Here is a 22,977-nt window from a genome sequence, read left to right as displayed (position 1 = left end):
ATCCAGGTGTAAAAAACTTGTTGCATCTTTCCCAAAAAGACTCATGGCTGTATTAGATCAAAAGGGTGCTTCTACTAAATACTGAGCAAAGGGTCTGAATACTTAGGACAATGTGATTATTTCAGTTTTTTTCTTTTTTAATACTGCAAAAATGTCAACAATACTGTGTTTTTCTGTCAATATGGGGTGCTATGTGTACATTAATGAGGAAAAAAATGAACTTAAATGATTTTAGCAAATGGTTGCAATATAACAAAGAGTGAAAAATTTAAGGGGGTCTGAATACTTTCCGTCCCCACTATCTATCTATCTCAGTTGTGCTCATAAGTTTACATACCCTGGCAGAATTTGATTTCTTGGCCATTTTTCAGAGAATATGAATGATAAAACAAACCTTTCTTTCACTCATGGTTAGTGTTTGGCTGAAGCCATTTATTATCAATCTACTGTGTTTACTCTTTTTTTTTAATTCATAATCGCAACAGACTACCCAAATGACCCTGACCAAAAGTTTACCCTGGTGATTTTGGCCTAATAACATGCACACAAGTTTACACAAAGGGATTTGAATGGCTATTAAAGGTAACCATCCTCACCTGTGATCTGTTTGCTTGTAATTTGTGTGTGTATAAAAGGTCATTGAGTTTATGGACACCCGACAGACCCTTGAATCTTTCATCCAGTGCTGCACTGATGTTTCTGGATTCTGAGTCATGGGGAAAGCAAAAGAATTGTCAAAGGATCTGCAGGAAAAGGTAGTTGAACTGTATAAAACAGGAAAGGGATATAAAAAGATATCCAAGGAATTGAGAATGCCAATCAGCAGTGTTCAAACTCTAATCAAGACGTGGAAAACGAGGGGTTCTGTTGAAACCAAACCACGGTCAGAAAGGCCAACTAAAGTTTCAACATTTTCGACTCAATATCATTGAGTCACTCTGGGGAGATCTCAAAACGTGCAGTTCATGCAAGACAGCCCAAGAATTTACAGGAACTGGAGGCTTTTTGCCAATAGGAATGGGCAGCTTTACCATCTGAGAAGATAAAGGGCTTCATTCACAAATGCCACGAAAGACTTCAAGCTGCCATTGATGTTAAAGGGGGCAATACACGGCATTAAGAACTGGGGTATGTATACTTTTTTTGATCTGGGTCATTTGGGTAGTTTCTGTTGCCATTTATGATTTAAAAAGAGTAAACACAGTTGACTGATAATAAATGGCTTCAGCCAAACACTAACTATGAGTGAAAGGAAAAGTTTTTGTGTTATCATTCATATTTGCTGAAAAATGGCCAAGAAATCATAAATTCTGCCAGGGTATGTAAAGTTATGAGCACAACTGTATGTGTGTGTAAAATATATATATATATATATATATATATATATATATATATATATATATATATATATATATATATATATATATAATCAAGAGACTTAAAGAAATTCCTATTCAACTGGTCACTATAAGGAAAACACAGGACTTCCCAATTTATTTTTTTTAAACTAAATAACTTAATTGCAAAAAAGAGAGTAAGTGTAAAAGGAGAGAGAAAGATGAGGCAGAGAAAAGAAATAAGTGAGGGTGAAAGGGGGGTAGGGGGAGAGAGCCTGAAGGTGGAATGCATGACTAACTTCCGATCGGTGAATTAAGGTTCAAAAATAGCTTTTCCCTCTTGAGAATAGACAAACGAATTCCATAACCTCTACGTTTTTAGAGTACTTTTTACGTTTTATGCTGTGATGCGAGGACTAAGTCTTCCATCTTGTTTATTCCTTCCACTTTATTAAGCCAAGTCTTCCATCTTGTTTATTCCTTCCACTTTATTAAGCCAGAGACCAATGGTCGGTGGCTGTGGACATTTCCAATTAGAGGGAATGCAGGATTTGGCAAAAGGTGACAAATAATAGAAGTGATTGAGTTTGGGGCAGGACCAAAACACATGAAGCCGCGTTCCCTGCCCCACCTGGCACCTCCAACAATGGTCAGTAGTGGTTGGGAAGAATTTATGTAATTGGGATGGTGTGTGATACTGCCACATCAGAGGTTTAAAATTTGGCTTCCGGGATCCTCGTACAAATTGAGGATTTAAGGGAGAATCTGATTTTATTCCGTTGATCTGGTGTAAAAGTGCGGTCTAGATCAGTTTCCCCATTTCATTATACAGGGCAGTCGATGATCCTCTGGAGGAGTGACCAATCGTTTTGTAAATTTTAGAAAGGTCATGAGGCAAGACCGCATCATCTGAGCAATATTCCTCCAAGGTAGTTAGACATTGACCAAAGCCCCGTGGAGTTGGTAGAGAATGTGATAAATGGTGTGACTGGAGAGCTCTCAGTACACACATTTATGATGAGCATTAATTTGCTTTCGTTATATCTATTTTGATCTTTATAAAAATGTAAAGATTGCCCTTAAAGTGGAAGAAAAACCGAAGTCCAACTATTCCTAAAACTGTTCCTTCCCTCCTCCTCCTATCCTGCCTAACCTGTATAAAAAGATGTACACAACTTACCAATTTTTATCTGCTCCAGTCTAGTTGTGTGATCCTGCAGCTCCAGCACAAGGAGTGTTTGACAACAGCTGGGAATTCTGGAAGCCATAGTGTAACCTTTTATAGGCTCCCCATGGCCTAGCTATTGTCAGCGCTCCCTCCTCTCCCCTGCAGCAGCTGCTCATTGACACGGGATTAAAAATGGATAAATACACATATAATATTATTATTATTATTATTATTATTATTATTATTATTTTTATTTTTATTTTTTTTCTATAATACAGGGTATGGGTAGGAGAAGGGGAGGGTAAATTTTCAAGAAAAGTTAAGCTTGGGCTTTTTGTCCACTTAAAGTCCAAAGAATTAAGATATACTAACTTATAAGATGACCCCCACATATTTTTAGTTCATTAAAACTAGGCACAGATCCTAAAATCCTCATTCTGGCCCCAAAATCAGGTATATCAGTGATGGGAATGTATTTCATGCACTCTATCCTTTCTCTCCATTTTGAGCACAAGAACCTGTGCTGATGGCTTCACTCTGACATCAGCTAGAGACACTTCAGAAATTAATTGACAGGTATATTTGACTTGAAGTTGACATTTTTGACCTGCTTTAGGCAAAATCCAGTTAACACAAACCCTAAAGGTTTTTGTTGGTGGTTTGGTGGGCATGTATTAACATCTGTCTGTAGGATAAAGGAGTATTTTTGTGTTCAGCCAAAACCCAATTTTTTAACGTTTTGGATAGCTTGGGAAAGCATTCAAATTTTTTTGGGGTTGGATTTTCACTGCATTTCTGGGCTACGTTAAAGGGCTTTCTCCAAACTTTCTGTCCTGCTTGCTTTAGGTTCTGTGAAGATAAGTTTGAGACTTTGCCAAGTTTTTCTTGGAATTTCCTTATTACTGAGACAGGAAGTGAGTGAAAATGTTTTCCAGTGGAAATGCAAGCAACAAAAAAGCCCCCACTGGAAAGAGCCACCACTGTTAATTGGACAGGTAATGGGTAACCACAAATTTGTCAATTATAAAACAAAATTTCAGATTATCAGTGTACTTTTTTTTTTTTTTTTTTTTTTTTCTTTTGGGGGCATCTGTTCTCTTAATCACAGTCTATACTGTCTTTGACTGTAGAGACATTTCCTGTCCCTTTTTTAATATAGTGTCTCCAGGACAGAAAAAGGAAGGGATTATTCTCTGAGACCCAAATGGCAAAAAAATTATGATTTTAAGGGCCAGTTCACACCACATGCAGTGCCGTGCATTGTTTTTTATGCGTCAAAATGCATAGAAAGTAGGTTGTATGGTTTCCAATGGCATAGCTCACAACAGTGCGGTTAGTTTCAAACCATTCCAGTTCCAGAAAAAAAAAAACCATGCTGCATTTTTCCTGTACCAAATCCCAGTACGGGGGGGGGATTTGGTACATTTTCAAATGGAATGCATTTGAAAACAAATGCATAGGAATGCATTAAAAACACCCATGCAGAAATGAATCTGGAGTATGTTTTTGTGGTGTGAACTGGCCCTTAAAGTTGACCTTTTAGGTAAATGGCAAAATACAGCAATGAAATCCCATATATGAAAGCTCTGTTTTACTTGTAATTATTTCAGTCTTTTTTCTGAGATTTGCATAGCTCTGGCAGGACAGAAAACTTGATTTTTCATCTGCTGCAGTTCATTAACCTTTACAAATCTTGTCCTTCCTCCATCCTGTGACTGGACAGTGGAGGGAGAAGCAGCAAGACTGATTAGCCATCTGTCACTGCTTTCTTCTCCTGTCAGCAAGTTCCTTGTTATCACATGACCACTGCAGCACAACTGATTGACTACTTGTGCTGTTCCTCCCTCTGTCAGTCTGCTAGGTACTTATACTGCAAATCAAGAAAAATTATTTGTTCATGAATACAGAGCTGCATCAACAGAAATTTGGGTTAATTTAGTAAATCTGTGTGTTCCACTGGATATGTTTTATTACCCTATCTTTTATAGCAGTAGTGAAATTTACACACTATTTCCTCGATTGAAACCAAATGAACTTTCCTAACATGACAGGGCCAACTACAAACGCACAAGTTTTGTTTATTTCACAATGCAAGAGGAATGAGGATGAACCGGGTTATTGCGCTTTTGCTTTGCATTTTGCTTTTGTTGCCTCTCCAAGGAAGAATCTTGCTAAACAAGCTGAAGATGCTTTGAGGATTGTTTCTTGGGGTTGGGCCTAGAGTTGGCCAATGGTTTGTTACCTAGTAATGTCACTTACAGATGACTTCACTAACCTGTTTTACCACTTCTTGAAAGCCATCTACAAAGCAGTTTACTTGATCTTCAGAATTATCATTGTTTTTTCAGGTCCCTGCTGGTAAATCTCTGCTTTTCAGTCTCTTCGCCCTAAGGTTGTTGTGTGCAGTATTATTTCTTTTTTTTTTTTTTTAACATTTTACAATATCTGCTTTCTTAATGTGCTGTGGCCCGGGTCGAGCAATCTGTTGGCATCAGCTATAATGGGTTAAGACAAGTTAAAGTGTCACTGTGGTCACTGAATGAAAAAAATAGACTAAAAGACTCCTGAAAAAGACACTCAATACTTGTCCCAACACCCGTTCCTACAAAGTTTGCTCCACTGCTGAGTCAATCCGCACAGAGCATCTTTATATATGACACACTTTGGGTTTATCAGATGCCTGCTTTCTGTGGTTTCTCCTTCCAGCCCTTTCATTTGTATGGGACACAGCAAGTAACTTGGGAGCCACTGGGAAGAACCACAAAACTTGGGATTTCACTTCTTCAGGAGTGATCATGTAATGCAACAAGTGAATTGAAGGCATATGTGAGCCCTGATATTTTAAAGAGAACTTTCCATGGAAAAAAAAAAACAAAACTTGCCTTCACCCAGCTTCGGACACTAACAGGAGATATGGGTGACATCCTCACTGTGCCTCCTGTAAGAGCCAAGTACTAGAAAATCCATGAGTTGTTCTCCTGTAGTGCTTTGGCAATCAATCACAGTTATGTCAAACATGCCTCCTGAAAGCAGGAGATCCATTTACACTGATCGTGACAACACTAGCAAGATAAGAGTCCAGTGATCGAGAAGTGGTAATTGGCAGATGTTGGATCTAGAGAGGAAAGGATCACCAATACTCCCAACCAGCCCAGGTGAATAAATAAGGACTGGCCTCAGCCCCCCCTCATCGTTTATTCACCTGGGCTGGTCAAGAATAGCAGCGATCCTTTTCTCTTTACGTTTACTAGCCCCTGGATTGGTATGGGGACAAACCTGCATCCCATGCTCCTGGATAAAGGGATATACTTTCACCTCTACTTTGAGTGGCAGGAGTTCTAGAAACTGTTAGAAAAAAAAAAAACAGTCTGAGTAAAAATAAACAAACCCCTATCTCTCTTGGCAAGGTTATTCCTTGACCATCTTCAAAGAATGTGGTATGTTTTTTGTTTTTGCCTACATGCCCCACATATTTAGGGATACATTTGTTTTGCCTAATAGTCCTTGTGGTGATTCAGAGTTTTTTTTTTTAATTTTATTTATTTATTTATATTTTTTGGTCAGTTTTTTTGCTGTAGACTGATGAACTGTGGTGAAACCTAATCAGTAATGCTGGTATTTTTATATAAGTGGTGATTATGCGGCGCTCCCCCTTAGAAGTAATTGTGATTATAGATAGTGCAATAATAATCTTGAGGAAGTCACATGAGTGGTAACGTAACGCGTGGAAGGAGCCGGGTGATGCCGTTGGCAGCCAACCAAGAGTCAGATTGCGGCTGCCTATTTTTAAAGGCATATCTTATCAGTTTTCATAGGATTAAAGACAGAGGGTCTCTTAAAGCGGTATCAACAGTATACCACCACCAAGGCAGGGGCTACTATCCTGAAGAGACCAGTGGAAAAAGCAGCCTATCCACACCCCAAGGGGGACTAAGCGCACTTGACCTATATCTTAGGTCCACACCCTGAGGTGAGCGTATTGCAGCGAAGGTGGTGGGATCACATTTGCATGACGGTGATGGATATTACAACATTTGTGCGCACAGTGAAGGGAGAATTTTATGTGGACTCTCCACTTTGGGACTTGTTTTGCATAAGCTTTCTGTCATACTCCTACGGACTTTGTTATATCACGGATGATTTGATCACAATTTTTTAATTTTTTTTCTTTATCACAGATGATTTGATCTTAATACTTGATGTTCACATCTATACGGAGTGTCACTCACACTTTATTATTGTAATGATTCATGTTACATATAAGTTCACTTTATATAGTAGTGATATTGTTGCACTATTTATAATTGCATAGTTACTTGTAAGGGGAGCGCTGCATAATCGCCACTTGAATAATCCAGCATACGTGCGGGGACGCATTCGTATGTGAGCAACACCCACCACATGTAGCATATAGAATTTCACAGTAAGGTAGAGGTAGTGCAGAAGTGTACACAAAATCACAATGCTGGTATTTAACTACTGTAATCTTACAAGTCATAACTGCATTATATTAAGTAATCACTAGGTGGCAATGCATTCATATACTTCTAGAGCTTTGTGGCCAAACAATTCAAGTGTTTTCATATTATTATTATTATTATTATTATTATCCTTTATTATTTTAATGTACTTGTATAGCGCCGTCAATTTACGTAGTTGAAATATTGTAACCTATAAATAACTACAGTAAAACATGCACAAATGCAAACTGTTTAGGGCTGTAAATCTATAGTCACTCTGCGTGTTGGTATGTATGGTTCTACATGAGTTTATTTAGGAAATAAAATTTTAGGTCAGCAAAAGGGGAAAAAAAAGTATTTATAAAAATTGAATACGCAAATTTGCAAGCACCGGCAATGCATAAAAGACCAAAACCTTACAATGTAAAAATGATGGTTTTCACATCTAATACAGGCATTTAGAAATTGTACACTGCTTTATTTTTAACAATTCCCTTAGTAAGTAATGTATTCATTTTTTGGTTCTGAGAAATTGTTTAAAACCACCATGCATGTTTGTTTTAAATCGAAATGCCACACCACAGAATCTAAAAAAAAAAATTAAAGTATAACTAAACTTAAGTAAAAAATGTAATGCATTGCAACTTACCAGTCCTTTTTTTTTAGATGCGGTGGCTGCATTATTTTCTTGATTTCAGACTAAGAACTTTTTCAGAAAGTGCAGAAATATACCTGCTGATTCTGATAGAAATACTGGGGTAGAGTTACTAAAACTGGTGCACTTAGAATCGGGTGCAGCTGTGCATGGTAGCCAATCAGCTTCTAACTTCAGCTTGTTTAAGCTTTGGCAAAAAAAACCTGGAAGCTGGTTTCTATGCAGAGCTGCACCAGAGTTTGCACTCTCTCTAGTTGGGTTTATTTACCTAAACTAAAGTTTCTCAAACAATGTTATCAGCTTTCCCAAAACTACAAAACAACTCTCCTCTATGTAACAGAAATGAGGAGAGGGAGATGTATTCAGTGCCGGATTCAACTCTGCGGAGGCTCCTAGGCAGTCAAAACCTTGCAGGTTTCTGGAGGTTTCTTGTGCGTGCGCTCTAGTGGGATAACCTTGAACTAAGTAGTGTGCACATTGGCCAATAAATGGTGCTGACCATCACTACTGCACATTACACATACATTCACTGTACCAAAATTTTTTACAAACTAACGCTGAAAGAAGGTGAGCTTTTTAACAAACTGTAAAGTGAACCTGATGTCTTTGGATTATGTACTTTAAGTTGTTGGGTATATTACAATAATACAGTGTTTTCTCTCTCTAAAGTTTACGTGTCTCTTGTGTTTAATTTTTTTAATCTTTTGTAAACAATTTTAAAAAGGCTTCATTGCAATTTTCTTGCAAGATCAAATCCAATATTATTTTGATCCATGGTCGCAGGCCCTTAAACCGCATGGGACCCATAGGCGGGTGCCCACTCTTGCCTAATTGGTACTGGGTGTATTTGTAGTCCAAATCGGGAAACCAGCCTAGAATGACAACACTGCTCCTCCATATATACAGTATGGTGAGTGAGCGTTGTCCTGCTAGGACAGGAAGCGTATTAGTGGCAGGATCAACAGGTGTAAATGAGCAGGTCTGCAAAGGAAATCTAATGCACCTAGAGATTAGTGAGCTGCAATATTACATTTTTTTTGTTTTGGGTTTAGATACGCTTTTAATAAAGGTGACATTTGAATTCTTCTGGTGTTTGCTTTGCTTTGTTTTTGTATGAGAATAGATAACTACTACAAATTATTGAAATTGATTGTATCTTCAGAAGTCCTTCTATAAATGATTACTGATGTGTGTCTGTCCTTGTGTGCAGGTGTTCATATCTGTGAACTGTCTAAGTACAGACTTCTCCTCCCAGAAAGGGGTAAAGGGGCTGCCACTCAACATCCAGATTGATACATACAGCTACAACAACCGAAGTAACAAGCCCATCCATCGGGCCTATTGCCAGATCAAAGTCTTCTGTGATAAGGTGAGATACATCTGTCGGTGTGATGGAAGTGCTTCAAGCACACATCTTTGTAAGTTTCGTCATATTTACCTTTTCATTTCAAGACTAGACCTATACAGCAGGACATTTTTGTCTGTTTCAGTGCTATGATTCATCTGCCTAGCATTTCTAGTTAACCTGCAAACACATGTTAAATATAGTTTTTCTGTTGTAGGGTGCCGAGCGTAAAATTCGAGACGAAGAACGTAAGCAGAGCAAGAGAAAAGGCAAGTGTACTGAGCCCAGCCCCCAGATGAATGCTTGTAAGTAGAAATGATACAATTGTCCCAATACGTCTCACTGACCTGTTAAGGTGCAGACGGGGTAGTCTAGGTGCAGTGCGTTCCTTCCAGTATTTTGGTGTATCTGAGGGATAGGTGCAGTGTCCCGTCCTGCTCCCTGCAGCCTGTCAAAGTCTGTCAGGTAGCAGCTGGATGCTTCACCTATCCCTCCTGGACACACTAAAATGCCAAGATGGCACCATTGTGTAAGAGGCTCAAAAGAGGAAACACAAGGCAAAATTAACTATACGGCCCACACGTGTCCTACAGGAGGTGTGACAGGGGGTGTGTCCTATGCCTACATATTTTTGCTAATAGGTCTTATCTCAAAAAGTCGGGAAGATTTAAGATTACCTTTGGACCCTAGTAAAAAATGTTGTGCCTAAACTGCACTTTTTGTCCAAACTCCTCTTTCACCCTGCCCCCCCAACCCCCAACCCCCCCCCCCACGTGATCACTTTGGTCCCTTAAGCAAACTCTGAATGAGACCGTACCATTTCCATAACCTTTATTTGAGGGTTTTATGTGAAATTTCTAATATGAAGAAAGAACTACAGACAAAACTTAATTTGTGTTTGTTTTGAAAAAGTGAGGAGGGTTAGAACTCTTGTTGGGTTTTTGTCTTTTTACTTTTATTGGAGATTTCTACTTGCTCTCCAACATGGACATATAGCAATAATAAATAATTATAATTTTTACCAGAGGCTTACTGTATATTTAAGATTTTTAATACAGTCTGTGTCATAGCACGTTTTTTGTTTTTGATTGGCTTATCGCTTTGATAAGTTTAAGTGTATACGAATTTGTGGATTAATCAATTCCTCTTTTTTTTATTTTGTTGTGTAGTTACAGATGTTAAAGGAGGACTGCTTCCCTCTCACAAGAGGACAGACATCACAGTGTTCAAACCCATGCAAGACATGGACACACAGCCTGTCCTGTTCATCCCCGATGTACACTTTGCCAATCTCCAGCGCACCACTCATGTAAGTATTTCTATTCCCCTGTACCTTTTTTTTTTTTTTTTTTTTTTTTTTTTTTTTTTTGATTTGATGAATAGCTTAACAGTGCACCATTTATAGTCCGCTGAAAAAACCAAAGGCAAGATTCCATAGAGAGTGACAGTTGAGGCCTCCTCCTATGTTATCAAAGGGAATGGTTACTCGGTAGGGCCCAATTTTTCTTTTTCGTTTTCGTGTGTTTGTGTTACTGCAAATCATAGTAAAGTCCTATACTTTAAATCTTGGAAAGCAAATTCTATATTTATTAAGTCGCTGTTTTGTTTCCATTGTATTTCAGGTACTCCCCCTCTCACCAGAGGAGATGGATGGGGAAAGGTAAATCTCCTTTTTTGGGTTCTTTGTAAAGATTTGGATAAGAGATCTGGCAGTGCTAAGAGCAATTGCTATGTAGTTGAAGTATCCTATAGTGATTAGGCTTTCACTTGTTTCTAATAGGATTATAGAGAATAAAAACTGGATGCTTAAACAAAATTTATAATTTCACCCCCAACCTCAGCCAGCATGAAGACCACATCTCTCAATTGCTTTGGTCTTCTACTGGCATGTCATTTCTTCAGGGTCTAAGCTGCAACTGGGTTCTGTTGGTAAGGGGAGGCTCTGGTTGGCTGCCTCTTCAGCATTGAACCAATCGGCTCCTCTGCCTGTGCACAGATCCTGGGCAAGGCTGAGACCTGGAAGCAGTAATCCACTTCTAAGCAAAAGTATTTGTAAGGCTCCCAGCAACCATAATACTTATTTTAGGGTATGTGTTATCAAGGAAGAGGGAAATGGTTATAAATTGAGTTTATTTGGCATGTTGAAGCAAAAAGCAATATTGAATTCTGTTTATAACAAAACACAGGTGTAGGATGTAGACCTGATCTTGTACAGTGTGCACATGTGTATACAACATGAAAGATATTTAAATCTTCTTTTATTTTATGTTCAGCTCTGGTATGAAGAGAGGGCCTTTCAGTCCTGAGGAAGACTTTGGAACGCCTCCTGCTAAGATACCAAGAATAGATGAACCAAAGAGAGGTATATATGGTTTTCTTTGTAATTCATCTGCATCTGAGAGAAATCCAATAGGCATTTTTTTTAAATGATTGATTATGACTTGGCCTACAGAAAATTCTTCTTCCAGTTAAAAATGCAAAGTATTCAGCTGCTGGAAGAATGGGGGGCACCATAGAAGGCATATAAATTAAATGGCTTATACTAGTTCACAAAAATTAAAATTTTGTTAATTGCCCATAACTAACTGTTCTTATGCAATTTGAAAGTGGACATAATCACTGTGCAGAAACCCACTTGCAATGCAAGGGAAAGTCGATTGCTCAGGGTAAGAAGACCTGTCCTTACACCGCTGGTCATAAGGGTTTCTCTGTAGAAAGATTATAAATTCAGAAAGGATATTTAATGTGTATGTAAACCCTAGCTTCTCTCAAATTTAAATCCAAAAACAACCGGGTAGCTTGTATTCCAAGAAGAACAGAAATTGCAGCAATTTAAAGTGAACTTGTGTTTAAACAGTTATGAAGACCACTCATTCTCAATCTTTTTACCCTGGAGGAATCCTTAAACTAAATCTCTGGTCTTATTGGACCCCAGATGATAAAAATACATTAGCTTGATCAGTAAGTTGTAGATTTTATAATAAAGGAATACATATGTGATATACCTAGAGTTTTTTTGCACCCAAATTTAAACCAATAATATAGAAAAGAAAGGTGCAATTTACACTAATGGTCGGTGGAGGAAGGCCACCTTACAGTGGTGGTCAGTGATTAAGAGTCCTCTTATACTGGTGGTCCATGGGAGGGAAGAATCTTCCTATTACAGACAGATAAAAAGATCACTGGTGTCAGTGGTTGCTTACCTGAGAGAAGAGAAGACTTCTGCATTGGACCTACCTTGCTGGCTTTGCTGGGTGACGTTGACCCCAGAACTATACAGTCACCATCAGGTGGGAGATCATTCTGCCTGCACTGCTCAGGGAACCCCTAGAAATCAATGAAGAAGGCCTAGTGTTCCATGGAACCTTGGTTGAAAGGCTAATGTAGGCCACCTTTGAGACTTTGTTGACTGGCTGTTGTGCTTATGTTTGGTTTCGCTTCATTCTTAGGCACTCAGCTGGGGCAAGTATAGAGATAAAGAATTCTGACAATTTTTCCTGATACTCGGTTACAGCATGCTTGTTCCAGGTCTGTGACCTACCTGTACATGTCACACACAGCCAGGCAATTTGTTTTCCAGATGATCAATGCTCCAGTACTGCCCCAGTATGGCTCTCATGACAGGTGTACTTTAAAGCCAAGCCGATTTTTACATTACATTGGTTGTTTCGGGGGCATATCAGGGTTGTTGTGTGCAATCACAATACACTTTATGCTGATCATTGTGACAGGCTGCTTGCCTGTACATGACCTTGGATGTATTGGGACAATACATCCATACTTATGGGAATGTATTTACACTTAAGTACATTCAGTGGGTGATTGGAGAGCTGCTTATTGGCAATGTAACCGATACTGACCGTTTGTATCTCTTCTGCTGTTGCAGTGCTGCTGTATGTACGGAGAGAGGCAGAAGAAGTTTTTGATGCTCTTATGCTGAAGTCTCCATCATTGAAAGGACTAATGGAAGCTGTAAGTATTTGACCTTCATGTACTCTGAAAAGAGCATGTTTGTTTTAGAGAATGAGTGTACAAACCAGACTTGTTTAGACTAGAATAAAGCATCTCAGAGGCAATCTAATTACTATGCGTAAAGTTACCAGTGGCAAGTATTCGAGCCCCCTGAAGCGGATTTCACACTGTGCATGTGCTAAGGGTTGTCCACTTACACTTGAAGAGAAACCATTTTTTTCTGGGAAAAAGGATTCTCTGCTCCAAAGCTTATTTCTCCTTTTGGAAGGATTCGTTTAGAGGTTTCAGCTTGAATTTTGTTTGCTGTTTAGGAACTGGTACATTTTCAACTAGGCTAACTTTGATGGACTTTGGTCTTTTAAACTGTTCTTAAGGGGTAGTCCACCAAAACGTTATAGGTGGGACCCGATTGATTCACTCTTGCTTCTAATAAATGAACTAGAGAGACAAAAAGAATCCCATCTAAGAAAAGGGGGTTACCTTTAGTGATTACATGGGCTAATCTAGAATTGGTGAAAAAATATTTTTTTCAATTTTTTTTCAACATTGTTTAATTGTAACTCTTGATTCTACTTGTGTGTTTTTGTTTGGATGAGCTCTTTACACTCCGCATGATTTTTAAATTTGATATATGCTCTCATGTGGAAACAGACCTAAGCTCTGGGAGGATGGATTAGACAGGTGGAAGTAATAGATTTAGCGTCAGTGTACTATCTGCTGTAAATGAGGCCCAAACCTGACATTAGGTCACCTGGTTTTCATCAGCTCTGCATTGTGGTAACCAACACTGGCAGTATATTTCTTCATCTGCTGAAGCTGACTTCAGTGCTTGGTTGCTTGGTTGCACTGGCATCAGACCACATGATGCTGGATCCAGAACGCCCCACAGAACACCTCTAATGCCTCTTGTGGAAGTTGTACCAAAGTTTGAATTTTTAGGTCCCTTTAACGTAGAAAATAATTGTCTTCTCTCAGCTTGTTAACGCAAGATGAGTTGTATAACCTTGACAAAAAAAATTGTGCTCTCAACTCTATTCTATGGCTAAAGTAAAACAAGTAAATGTAGAGCAATACCAGGGCTGGAAATCAATCGCTGGGGCCTGTAGACACCCACCCTTTTGGTGGCAATTGCAAAACCCTCTGCTTGGATCACCTCTTGTATACAAAGTCCCAACCTGGTTTAAAAACAAAAATCATATGAGATGAATGATGGGGAACGGGGGGAGGTGGGGTCAGTAGCCAATAAAAGCTGCCTCCTGTTACCATTAGGCACAGTAGGCTTGAGCTTCCAGACATCCGTTAAGTTTGTGTAAGCTGTTATTCTTTCTTCTTACTGTTTTTGGAGTTACAAAAATATTACCAGACTACACTGCAAATCAATAGTAAAGTTTTTTTCTTTTTTTCAGATCTCTGACAAATATGAAGTTCCCTTTGATAAAATTGGAAAAATCTTTAAGAAATGTAAAAAAGGGTAAGTAATTTTTCAGCTTTTTTTTTTCTGGAAGTATGTAAGCTTTAGTTTCACATTACTCACGTTGGAAACAGATGGCTAGTTGATGATTGATTTGTTGTATATTTTTTATATATCAGTTTTTAATCGTAGATTACTAATTTTCCATATGTATATAGCAAATTCCATGAAAGAACAACCTATTTTTCAGAGATTTTATGGGCTTTGAAAAGCATTCACTGGTTGCTGCCCCAGTGGAGTCCACAATCTGTTGTCTCTATGACAGTCATATGGAGACATACAGTCTAGGGCAAGCTTTGCCAGAAGCAGGCTATAATCTAGCTGTGCGCTTTTTGGCTTGTGAAAGAAAACTGAAACACCTGTTATCAAGCTTAAGTGAGAATAAAAATATAATTGGTCAGGATTTTGCATCCCTTCAAGTGTTGTGGTGTGTGTGTGCGGTGTTTTTTTTTTTTTTTTTTTTTTTTTGGGACAAGTTATCCAAGTTAAATTTGGGCCCCCTCTCCAACTTTGTGGATCCCTGCCACTGTGTCCAATCTTTACTAGATAAAATGAATGCTAATTCCACAGGTTACTTTTAGGGCTCGTTTACACTTGCTTAGACTTTAACACACATTAAAGCACCTACCACTTCAACATGCTTTTCACATTCTATTGCTTGTAAAGGGGACCCAGTAGATCCTCCAGCTCATAAGTATCTCTGTTCAGTAGATCCCTAACTTATTATTATTATTATTATTAGTATCCCTGTTCCACAGATCCCCAGCTTATTAGTATCCCTGTTCAGCAGATCCCTAACTTATTTGCATCCTTGCTCCACAGATCCCCAGCTTATCAGTACCCTCGTTCAGTAGTACCCCTGGCTTTGCTGATTCCCCCCCCCCCCCACTCAGTAGGGGACCGCGGCGTGTCACTGACATCAACTCCATCCCCCCCAGGACAGCATCGGGGAACTTACCCGATCTAGGGCTGGCGTCCTCCTCTCCTGGGAATAGGATTGCCTGATTCTTTTGCCAATCGGGAGACAGTTCTCACTGACCTGCCTCCTGATTGGCAGGGAGGAACATTGGTGTGAAAATAGGGAAAATCCATTCACTATCATCATACAACAGACTGGGATCGTGATGCAATGCTCTGCACCCCAAGCCCACCCTATTTTGAAGCTTATTAGAGCCTCTGGATGTAATCACGTACTTCAAAATACACCCCCCCGCCTATCCCCGTCATAGTAATTCATGTGTCCGGCATCCTGAAAGGGGCCGGGCACATGGATAGGGAGGGTCAGCTCCTCTGCTGATCCTCTGCTGCTCAGTCCTCACTCTCCAGTCCCGTTCACCTTCCGCTATAACATTCCCATGTGGCACACCACATGTGCCATCTTCCAGTTGCTTTGCTCCAGTCTGGACCCCATTTATCTTCCTGCTGAACACCAGATATGATGCCTGCACCAGAACAGATACACTTGAACCGGAAGTGACTATGGTAACCATTTTATTTAATGACAGGGGCTTTGAGGGGCTTGCATTCAGAGTGCTTTAAAAAAGCATGTCCAATGCCATATTTTGAAGCAAGTGTAAAGAGCCCTTAAAGTAAAACTAAGGCAAAATTGCTGTTTTTCATGTTCATCCACCGGCTTCAGAATTTGGAAAGTTGCTTATGAGTTTAGATTTCACTGGATCAAAATGTTTGTGGTTACTGAGCAATGTCTAAGCATGTGAAAAAATTGATTATGTTTCTCTCATAACACAGTAACAAATAGAATCAGTAACAAATAGAATCTTGTTGCTATACCAGCCCATGTGGGCACTTGACAACTAGGGCTACAGCACTGCTAGGCAGGAAACCTGGAGTTGCTTCACCTAAAACTATTTGAGTTTTTTGGATAGCTACTGGAGAGTTAAATCATGTTGTTAGTTTTTTCATCCTCTGAGGACTCTACTTCTAAAATATATGTACACCTGTAGTGGCCAATATGAGCAGCTCCCTTTCTACCTGTTGGCTTTTTTTATTCTACGTAAAGAGAGGTGCTGAAACGCACAAAGTAGGGCAGGAACCCTCAAAGCTGTCATGTGGACAGGAAACAAGCCTTGACCCTTTAAAGCAAATTAATTTTCTCTGCTTTAGAGCAAGCTTTCAGTCTTGTATAGCCCTACATGAGCTTATAACCCTGCCTGTAGATCTTTGCCTGTCTATTACTGTAATGCTCCCTTCCCTGTAGTCTTGGGTCTGTTTTTTGGATGCTTGCTTTTCACTATGTTCATTGTTCTAAATTTCTTCCTCCAACTCCCTAGGATCCTGGTTAACATGGATGACAACATAATTCGGCACTATTCAAATGAAGACACTTTCCAGCTTCAGATTGAAGAGACCGGGGGAAGCTACAAGCTGACTCTGACAGAAATATAACCCACTCCCCCCATGAACATACTGTTCCATAAAGGCCAGTGTTCACCACGTGCCTTGCAAGGATAGGGGTCAGCTTCCAAGGAGAAAAGTCACTGCTGTTACAACCCCTCAGAATATCTGGGCAAACTGTTACCTACAATCTGTACGGGTGGCACACCGCTGCAGGGAAACCACTCTGCTCAGCATGAGTCTTGCAGGTTCCTTTCAACACTACAAAAGCAAATTCGCTCAGGTCCTTTAGCAAGCTGAAGAAGTGTTTTTTTTTTTTTTCTTTCTTTTGTCTGCCAGCAGAAGAAGTGAAATCATCAACATTTTAGCAGAAAACTACAGCAGGTTGGAGGATAATGGTTTTCTGTCCATAAGGTGGGGCAGACTATAGAGCCTAAAAGGGGCCTGCAATGCAATGAAACATGGGCAGCAAATGGCTTTACCACTTATTAAAACTGCCTTGCATATGAAGAACCATAATGGGTCATTTTAAATCCCACACCCATGAAGCTGCAATGTATATAAGAAGTGCAATATATTTTTTATAACTTTTTTTTTTTTTTCTTTTGTAAATTTGTATACATGAGCTTATTACGTATATAATATATAGAGTTACAGAATATGTATGTGTGTGTGTATATATGGTGAGGATTTATCAGAGGTGCCAAATATGGGATTAGCAAATGAGAATGTGACAAACAAGCACAGGTTATAAGAAGCATATTAGAATGCCTTTTTTAATTTTATTTTTTTCACTCTGGAAGTAGGAAAGCCATATTTGTTTCTATTCAATTCATTATAAGTTCAGCTGGAAGGCTAGTGAAAATATGGGAATGGCCCGAAGTAGAATTGTGAAGAAAATGACCATGCAGGCTTAGTCAGCCAGGCAGCAGGGATGGACCAACAGACTATGACAACCAATTCTATTTCTAGTCGGACCCATGAGAAATGAGTTGTGTCAAAGGTTTTAGGGTACTGCTCTGTAGATAACACTATTTGATGAAAAAATGTAATTATTTTTATTTTAAGAATTTGTAATGTATTTTTTTTTTTTAATGTGGCCTTTACATTATACTTGATGTGGTTGTGACTAGTGTCAACTGGGTTGTTTTTAAACAGCATAACACACTTTTTTATCTTTTTTTTTTTTTTTTTCTTATTTTTGAAAAAAAAAAAGATTACCTTAACAATACAGCATGTATGTTGACTGTGCATAGTAACCTGTCATTTTTTTTAAGCATGGGTAAACTAGCCCCTCACTGGTTGGTATGGCCAATACTTTTTGTCCTTTTCAGACTTTTTTTTCATAAGGTCTGAAATGAAATAAACCAATCCAGCAGTACTCCGGTAACAGCCATATATGATCACTGGGGCCTGAGGGTAAGGGCACTGTATCTCAATCTTCTTCATTCCATTGTCTGTATATGTTAACTACATTTTTATTTAAATCCTCAATATTGATTTAAGATCCTATGTTTGTTTTTTCATCATATCCTCTTTTGTGTTCCACTTTATACATTTACAACATCTCTTTGCCATTTTTTTTTTAACAATATAAAAAAAAAAACTATAAACCCTATCCAAAACCGAAATAGCGACCTTAAATGGCTCTGGCCTAATGCTTTTAGTCTTTTTTTTTTTTTTTTTTTTCATACACCATTTTCAACAGCTTTTACTTCAAGTGAAGTCTCTAAAAACAGTTGCAGTTTTTTCCTAGACAATCTCTATGGTGAAACCATCAAAGTTCCTTTTGTTTACAATTATGTGACGGACTTCCACAGTTGCCTCTTGCTAGAGACAGATGGCCATCTGCATGGATGAACAGTTGTGGTAGTCTACGCCGTAGTGATAATTTTCATGGGATGATTTGCACCAGTTTTCAGACAACTCTGCAATATGAGTAAAAGCCTGCGTTCAAATCTCTAAAGACATTTTAAGTTGGGGAGCAGGATTTCTCTCCTCCTAGTTCACGACCTGGAAACCTCAGTTATTCCGGGTTTGCACAGATTCTTTGCTAAATTGTGAGTGTATAGACACTGGAAAATGTGGTATTTTTTTTTGTATATAAATATATATATTTGTTAGTTTTTATTGATCTGCTTGACAGAACAACGGAGAAAAGGGTTATTCAACTTCAGGGATGTAACTTAAAAATCACGTGTAAAGATGTAAATTTCGTTTGTTAAAATTATAATGAACTCCAGAGGAAGATTTGGTTGGAGGTGATATAGTGAATCATAGTGTTTAGTGGTCATGGCAGTTTATATTGAGGGTAAGGAGTCTTGTACCTACTGTTACACTTGTATGTATGCTTTTTAAAGACAGAAAATACATTTTATATAACTCTTTCTGAAACCCAGTGTTTTCTTTTCTTTCTTAATTCTTGGGTTAATAAGGTGGGCATACTATGGGAGCAGTGTTGCCAACCCCTTCTTTTTACTGACAAAACATGAAGAATGTACTGACTGAGCACTTTTGGTTTAAAAAAAAAAAAAACTCTGCGCTTATGCGGTTAATTTACAAACGCTGCTAAATATTATAACTTTGATACCAAGCTCACATATAAACATCCAAAAAAAAGTGCAGCACATTGACTGTGTCTTTTTAAATAATACTCAAAATAAGTGAAATTGTGTCAATGCAAAATAGTCATGAATACACAATAAATAGTGTTCATAAAAAATCCCCCCCCCCCCAAAAAAAAATGCACTATTGTGAACCTCCAAAGTGAATAAGAGAAATAATCCGAAAAAAACTCCGGGATAGTCGAAGTAACACCAAAGATAGGCTTACCAGAATGCCAGAGAAGCACTTTATTTATTTTTAATTTTTTTATTATAACAACCTGAACTATGACAAACTCCTATTATAAGTTAAGACAATATTTGAAAGGTAACTTTACCATTAAAGAAAAAAATTATAAATGCACAAAATCTTTGCAGGAGCCTGCAAAGCATTGCATCTGCATCAGTGGGTTACAGGTGCAGTGTCTGTCTCCTGCAGACTTTCTCCAGCTATTTTAGGCAGAAAGCTGGAGAAAGTGTCAAAGGACTTGGGCTACTTTCACACTGGGGTGGGGGGTGTTAGCGGAAAAGCGCTGCTAGTTTTAGCGGCACTTTACTGCTGTTATAGTGGTGCATTTAACCCCCACTAGTAGCTGAGGAAAGGGTTAAAAGCGCCCAAAAAGCACCCCTGCTGAAGTGCTTTGCAGGCTCTTCGGCAGTGCTGCCCATTGATTTCAATGGCAGGGGCAATTTAGGAGCAGTGTATACACCGCTCCCGCACCGCCCCAAAGATGCTGCTTGCAGGACTTTTTTTTTTTTTTTTTTCCGTCCTGCAAGTGCACCGCCCCAGTGTGAAAGCACTCGGGCACACGGTGGAGGCTTGAGAAGCGCTATTTTTAGCGCTAAAATGCCTGAAACGCACCCCAGTGTGAAAGGGGTCTAAGAGTGTGCTGGTCAGGGGGTGAGGGTTGGGGTGCGTAGCAATATGTTACACCCTAAATACGGGTATAACCTGTTCCTAAAGGCAAACGTAGCCATTAACCACTTCCAGTCCAGGCCAATTCTGACATTCTTCTCCTATGTGTAAATAACGTCATGTTTTGCTAGAAAACCATTTAGAACCCTCAAACATTATACTTTTTTTTTTTTTTTTCTTTAAGCAGAGGCCCTAGAGAATAAAATGGTGAGTGTTGCATATTTTTATGTCACATGATATTGGCGCAGTGGTTTTTTAAACGCAATTTTTGCGGAAAATATACACTTTAATGCACAAAAACACAATATAATACCATATTGTTTGGTAAATAATAAAAGATATTACACTGAGTACATAAATGGCAAACGTGTCTCGCTTTAAAAAATTGCGTATGCCTGTGGAACCACGCCAACTTAAAAAAAAAAAAAATCTCCTCCATAGGTGACCATTAAAAGCCTTTTACAGGTTACCAGTTTATAGTTACACAAGAAGTCTGGTGCTAGAATTATTGCTCTTGCTCTGATGTTCACGATTTATACATCACATATGTGATGCAATGGCCGTTTACATATACATGGGGGACTGGCGCATGCGTACGGTGAAACGAAGGGGCTTTGAAATTTTTTTTTTTTTATTGCTATCATAAAGAATATAAACGGCCCTTGTAATAACAGTAAGCAGTGACAGGTCCTCTTTACTGAGACATTAGTCTCCTCTGGCCTCCAGAGCATCAGATCGAACCAAGATCAGCTGTATCCAATGCTTTTACAAGCTGGTGACTGTTTGTAAACAACAAACCGAACATCACACAGAAGGAGAAATTATGCCACTGGTAGCGTCCTTGTCGGGCTCACCGTTCGCTCGGGAGAGCCTGGTAAAGGCGGCGGGAGGGAGAGGACCCCCTTCCGCCGCTTGTAAAAGTAATCCAGTGGCTCTTTAGTCACTCAGATTACTTATACCAGCTTCAGAATTACCGGCACTAAAAAAATTATTCTGCCCAAGGACGTACGGGTACATCCTAAGGATGGGAAGTGATTAAACAGTACAAACAATATGTTAACACTAACAATACTCATAACAAGTAATTTGCCTGCCTTTTATCATTTAAAAGTCAAAACAGCATGACAAAATGTGAGCAACATTAGGATTATGAAAGACCTGGGGAACCCTAGCAAAGAACAGAAAAATACTGTACGTTCTGTGGTGTGCTACATACAATGGGCATGGCCAGTGAGAGGGTCTTAAAGGGGGACTGAACACACTTTGCGCCTGCTGTGTACACTGTACACACATACCACACTCTTGGCACCCTCAAAAAGGATATTTTTGTCTTACTGAGTCTACCTTTAAAGAAGAGCATCATTAAAACCAGTAACTGTTGAGGCAATGAACACCTTTTGGTTAGGTCTATGTACAACATACTATATAGAGTGCAGGGGTCAGAGAAAGTAACAAACAAAACCACATATAGAGCGCAGCAGTCAGTTTGAGCGCTATGTTTACATCAGAGTCCTCCCTTATGTCAATGTCCCCAGCATTCCGCCTATAAATCAGAGTCCGCGGAGTGCTACGTTACATCTGAGCCCTCTACCATCTTCCAGAGTGCCCCCTTCCATCCCCCCAGAGTGTCCCCTCCCCCCTTCCATCCTCCAGATTGCCCCCTTAAGCATACCTTCCTGGCCAGTGGTGGCGGTAGAACACAATTTGCAATCGGCTGGCAGGAAAACCTTTTTTAAACAAAAAAAACTTGTTGGCAAATCTGAACTAGATATGCATAGTTACGGAGCTTGCCAATTCGTGAACTGCCAAGCTCAATCTCAACTCCTGCAGTGGAGCATGTGAATATAAGCCACTCCCTGCTGCCCGATCCAAGTTTACTAATCTGTTGGCTCCAGAACTGCACATGCGCAGTTCAGAGTCGCCAACAAGGATTTTTTTACAGGCACTTTTCTCCTGTCTACAGACATTTACGTACAGGAGAAAAGTGCCTGTTTATAAACCGTAAATTTATGGACAGTTGGCAACACTGCATGGGAGTCAATTCAAATTTTACTTACAAAAATGACTTTCCTGATTATATCCAGGGCCAGATTTGCTACCAGGCCTAGGGTATCATTGGCGCTAGCGACAGCACCAAGCCCATAAATAAGTGACCTGTATCCTGTAGAGCTGTCCGCTGGATCAAGGGTACTCTGCAGAGTGTCAGCACTAGGCGCTGCCCAAGTCAGTATCCTAGAGAGGCATTGTCAATCCATGCCTGCCATTATGCACTGAAAGCAACCTCAGACAGACCTCCTTCCAAAAAGTAATTGTCACCCCTAAGCCTCTGCACTCTCTGCCACCTTTAGTGTCCCCAAGGCATATAGATCCCTATTCACCTTCACAGCCCCCTCCACTGGGGAAGGGGGGGTTCACAAACTATATGGCCTAGAGGAGAAAAAAAGTGAAAAACTGGCCCTGATTATATTCCAAATGGGAACAAAATAGGTGACCTAGTGGAGCACACTTTTTTGATCTCCTTTTATTTTATGCTTGCCTACTGATGGCTGCTGTCTTGCTGAAAAATTTAGGGGTAGTTTTATAGTTGTATAAAAAAATTGTCGCACTACTAGTTCACACAAATGTTGCTATCGCGACATCCCCGAAGAGGCCGCTTGGTGATTTTGGGTTCTCTGTTCTATGCCTCAACTCCAAG

General features: G+C 39.4%; 1 protein-coding gene across 2 annotated transcripts in view; it reads left to right on the top strand.

Moving 5' to 3' along the window:
• Nucleotides 1–19,157, top strand: part of GRHL1 (grainyhead like transcription factor 1) — a 51,365-nt gene extending 32,208 nt beyond the window's left edge. Inside the window, exons 9-16 of one of the 2 annotated variants that reach the window (XM_073625401.1) lie at nt 8,831–8,989; nt 9,183–9,234; nt 10,135–10,274; nt 10,588–10,625; nt 11,239–11,327; nt 12,852–12,937; nt 14,344–14,408; nt 16,700–19,157. In XM_073625401.1, coding sequence (XP_073481502.1) covers nt 8,831–8,989; nt 9,183–9,234; nt 10,135–10,274; nt 10,588–10,625; nt 11,239–11,327; nt 12,852–12,937; nt 14,344–14,408; nt 16,700–16,814 — 744 coding nt within the window. In that variant the 3' untranslated portion in view covers nt 16,815–19,157. Of the gene's footprint in view, nt 1–8,830; nt 8,990–9,182; nt 9,271–10,134; nt 10,275–10,587; nt 10,626–11,238; nt 11,328–12,851; nt 12,938–14,343; nt 14,409–16,699 lie in introns of both variants that reach the window. The other variant, XM_073625400.1, reaches the window with a different exon arrangement.
• The last annotated feature ends 3,820 nt before the right edge of the window (nt 19,158–22,977 follow it).

The sequence above is a fragment of the Aquarana catesbeiana genome, linkage group LG04 (assembly GCF_042186555.1).
Source record: "Aquarana catesbeiana isolate 2022-GZ linkage group LG04, ASM4218655v1, whole genome shotgun sequence".
Classification (NCBI taxonomy): Eukaryota; Metazoa; Chordata; class Amphibia; order Anura; family Ranidae; genus Aquarana; species Aquarana catesbeiana.
Note: the sequence above shows the minus strand (reverse complement) of the source record. Positions and strands in the feature narration are given on the sequence as shown.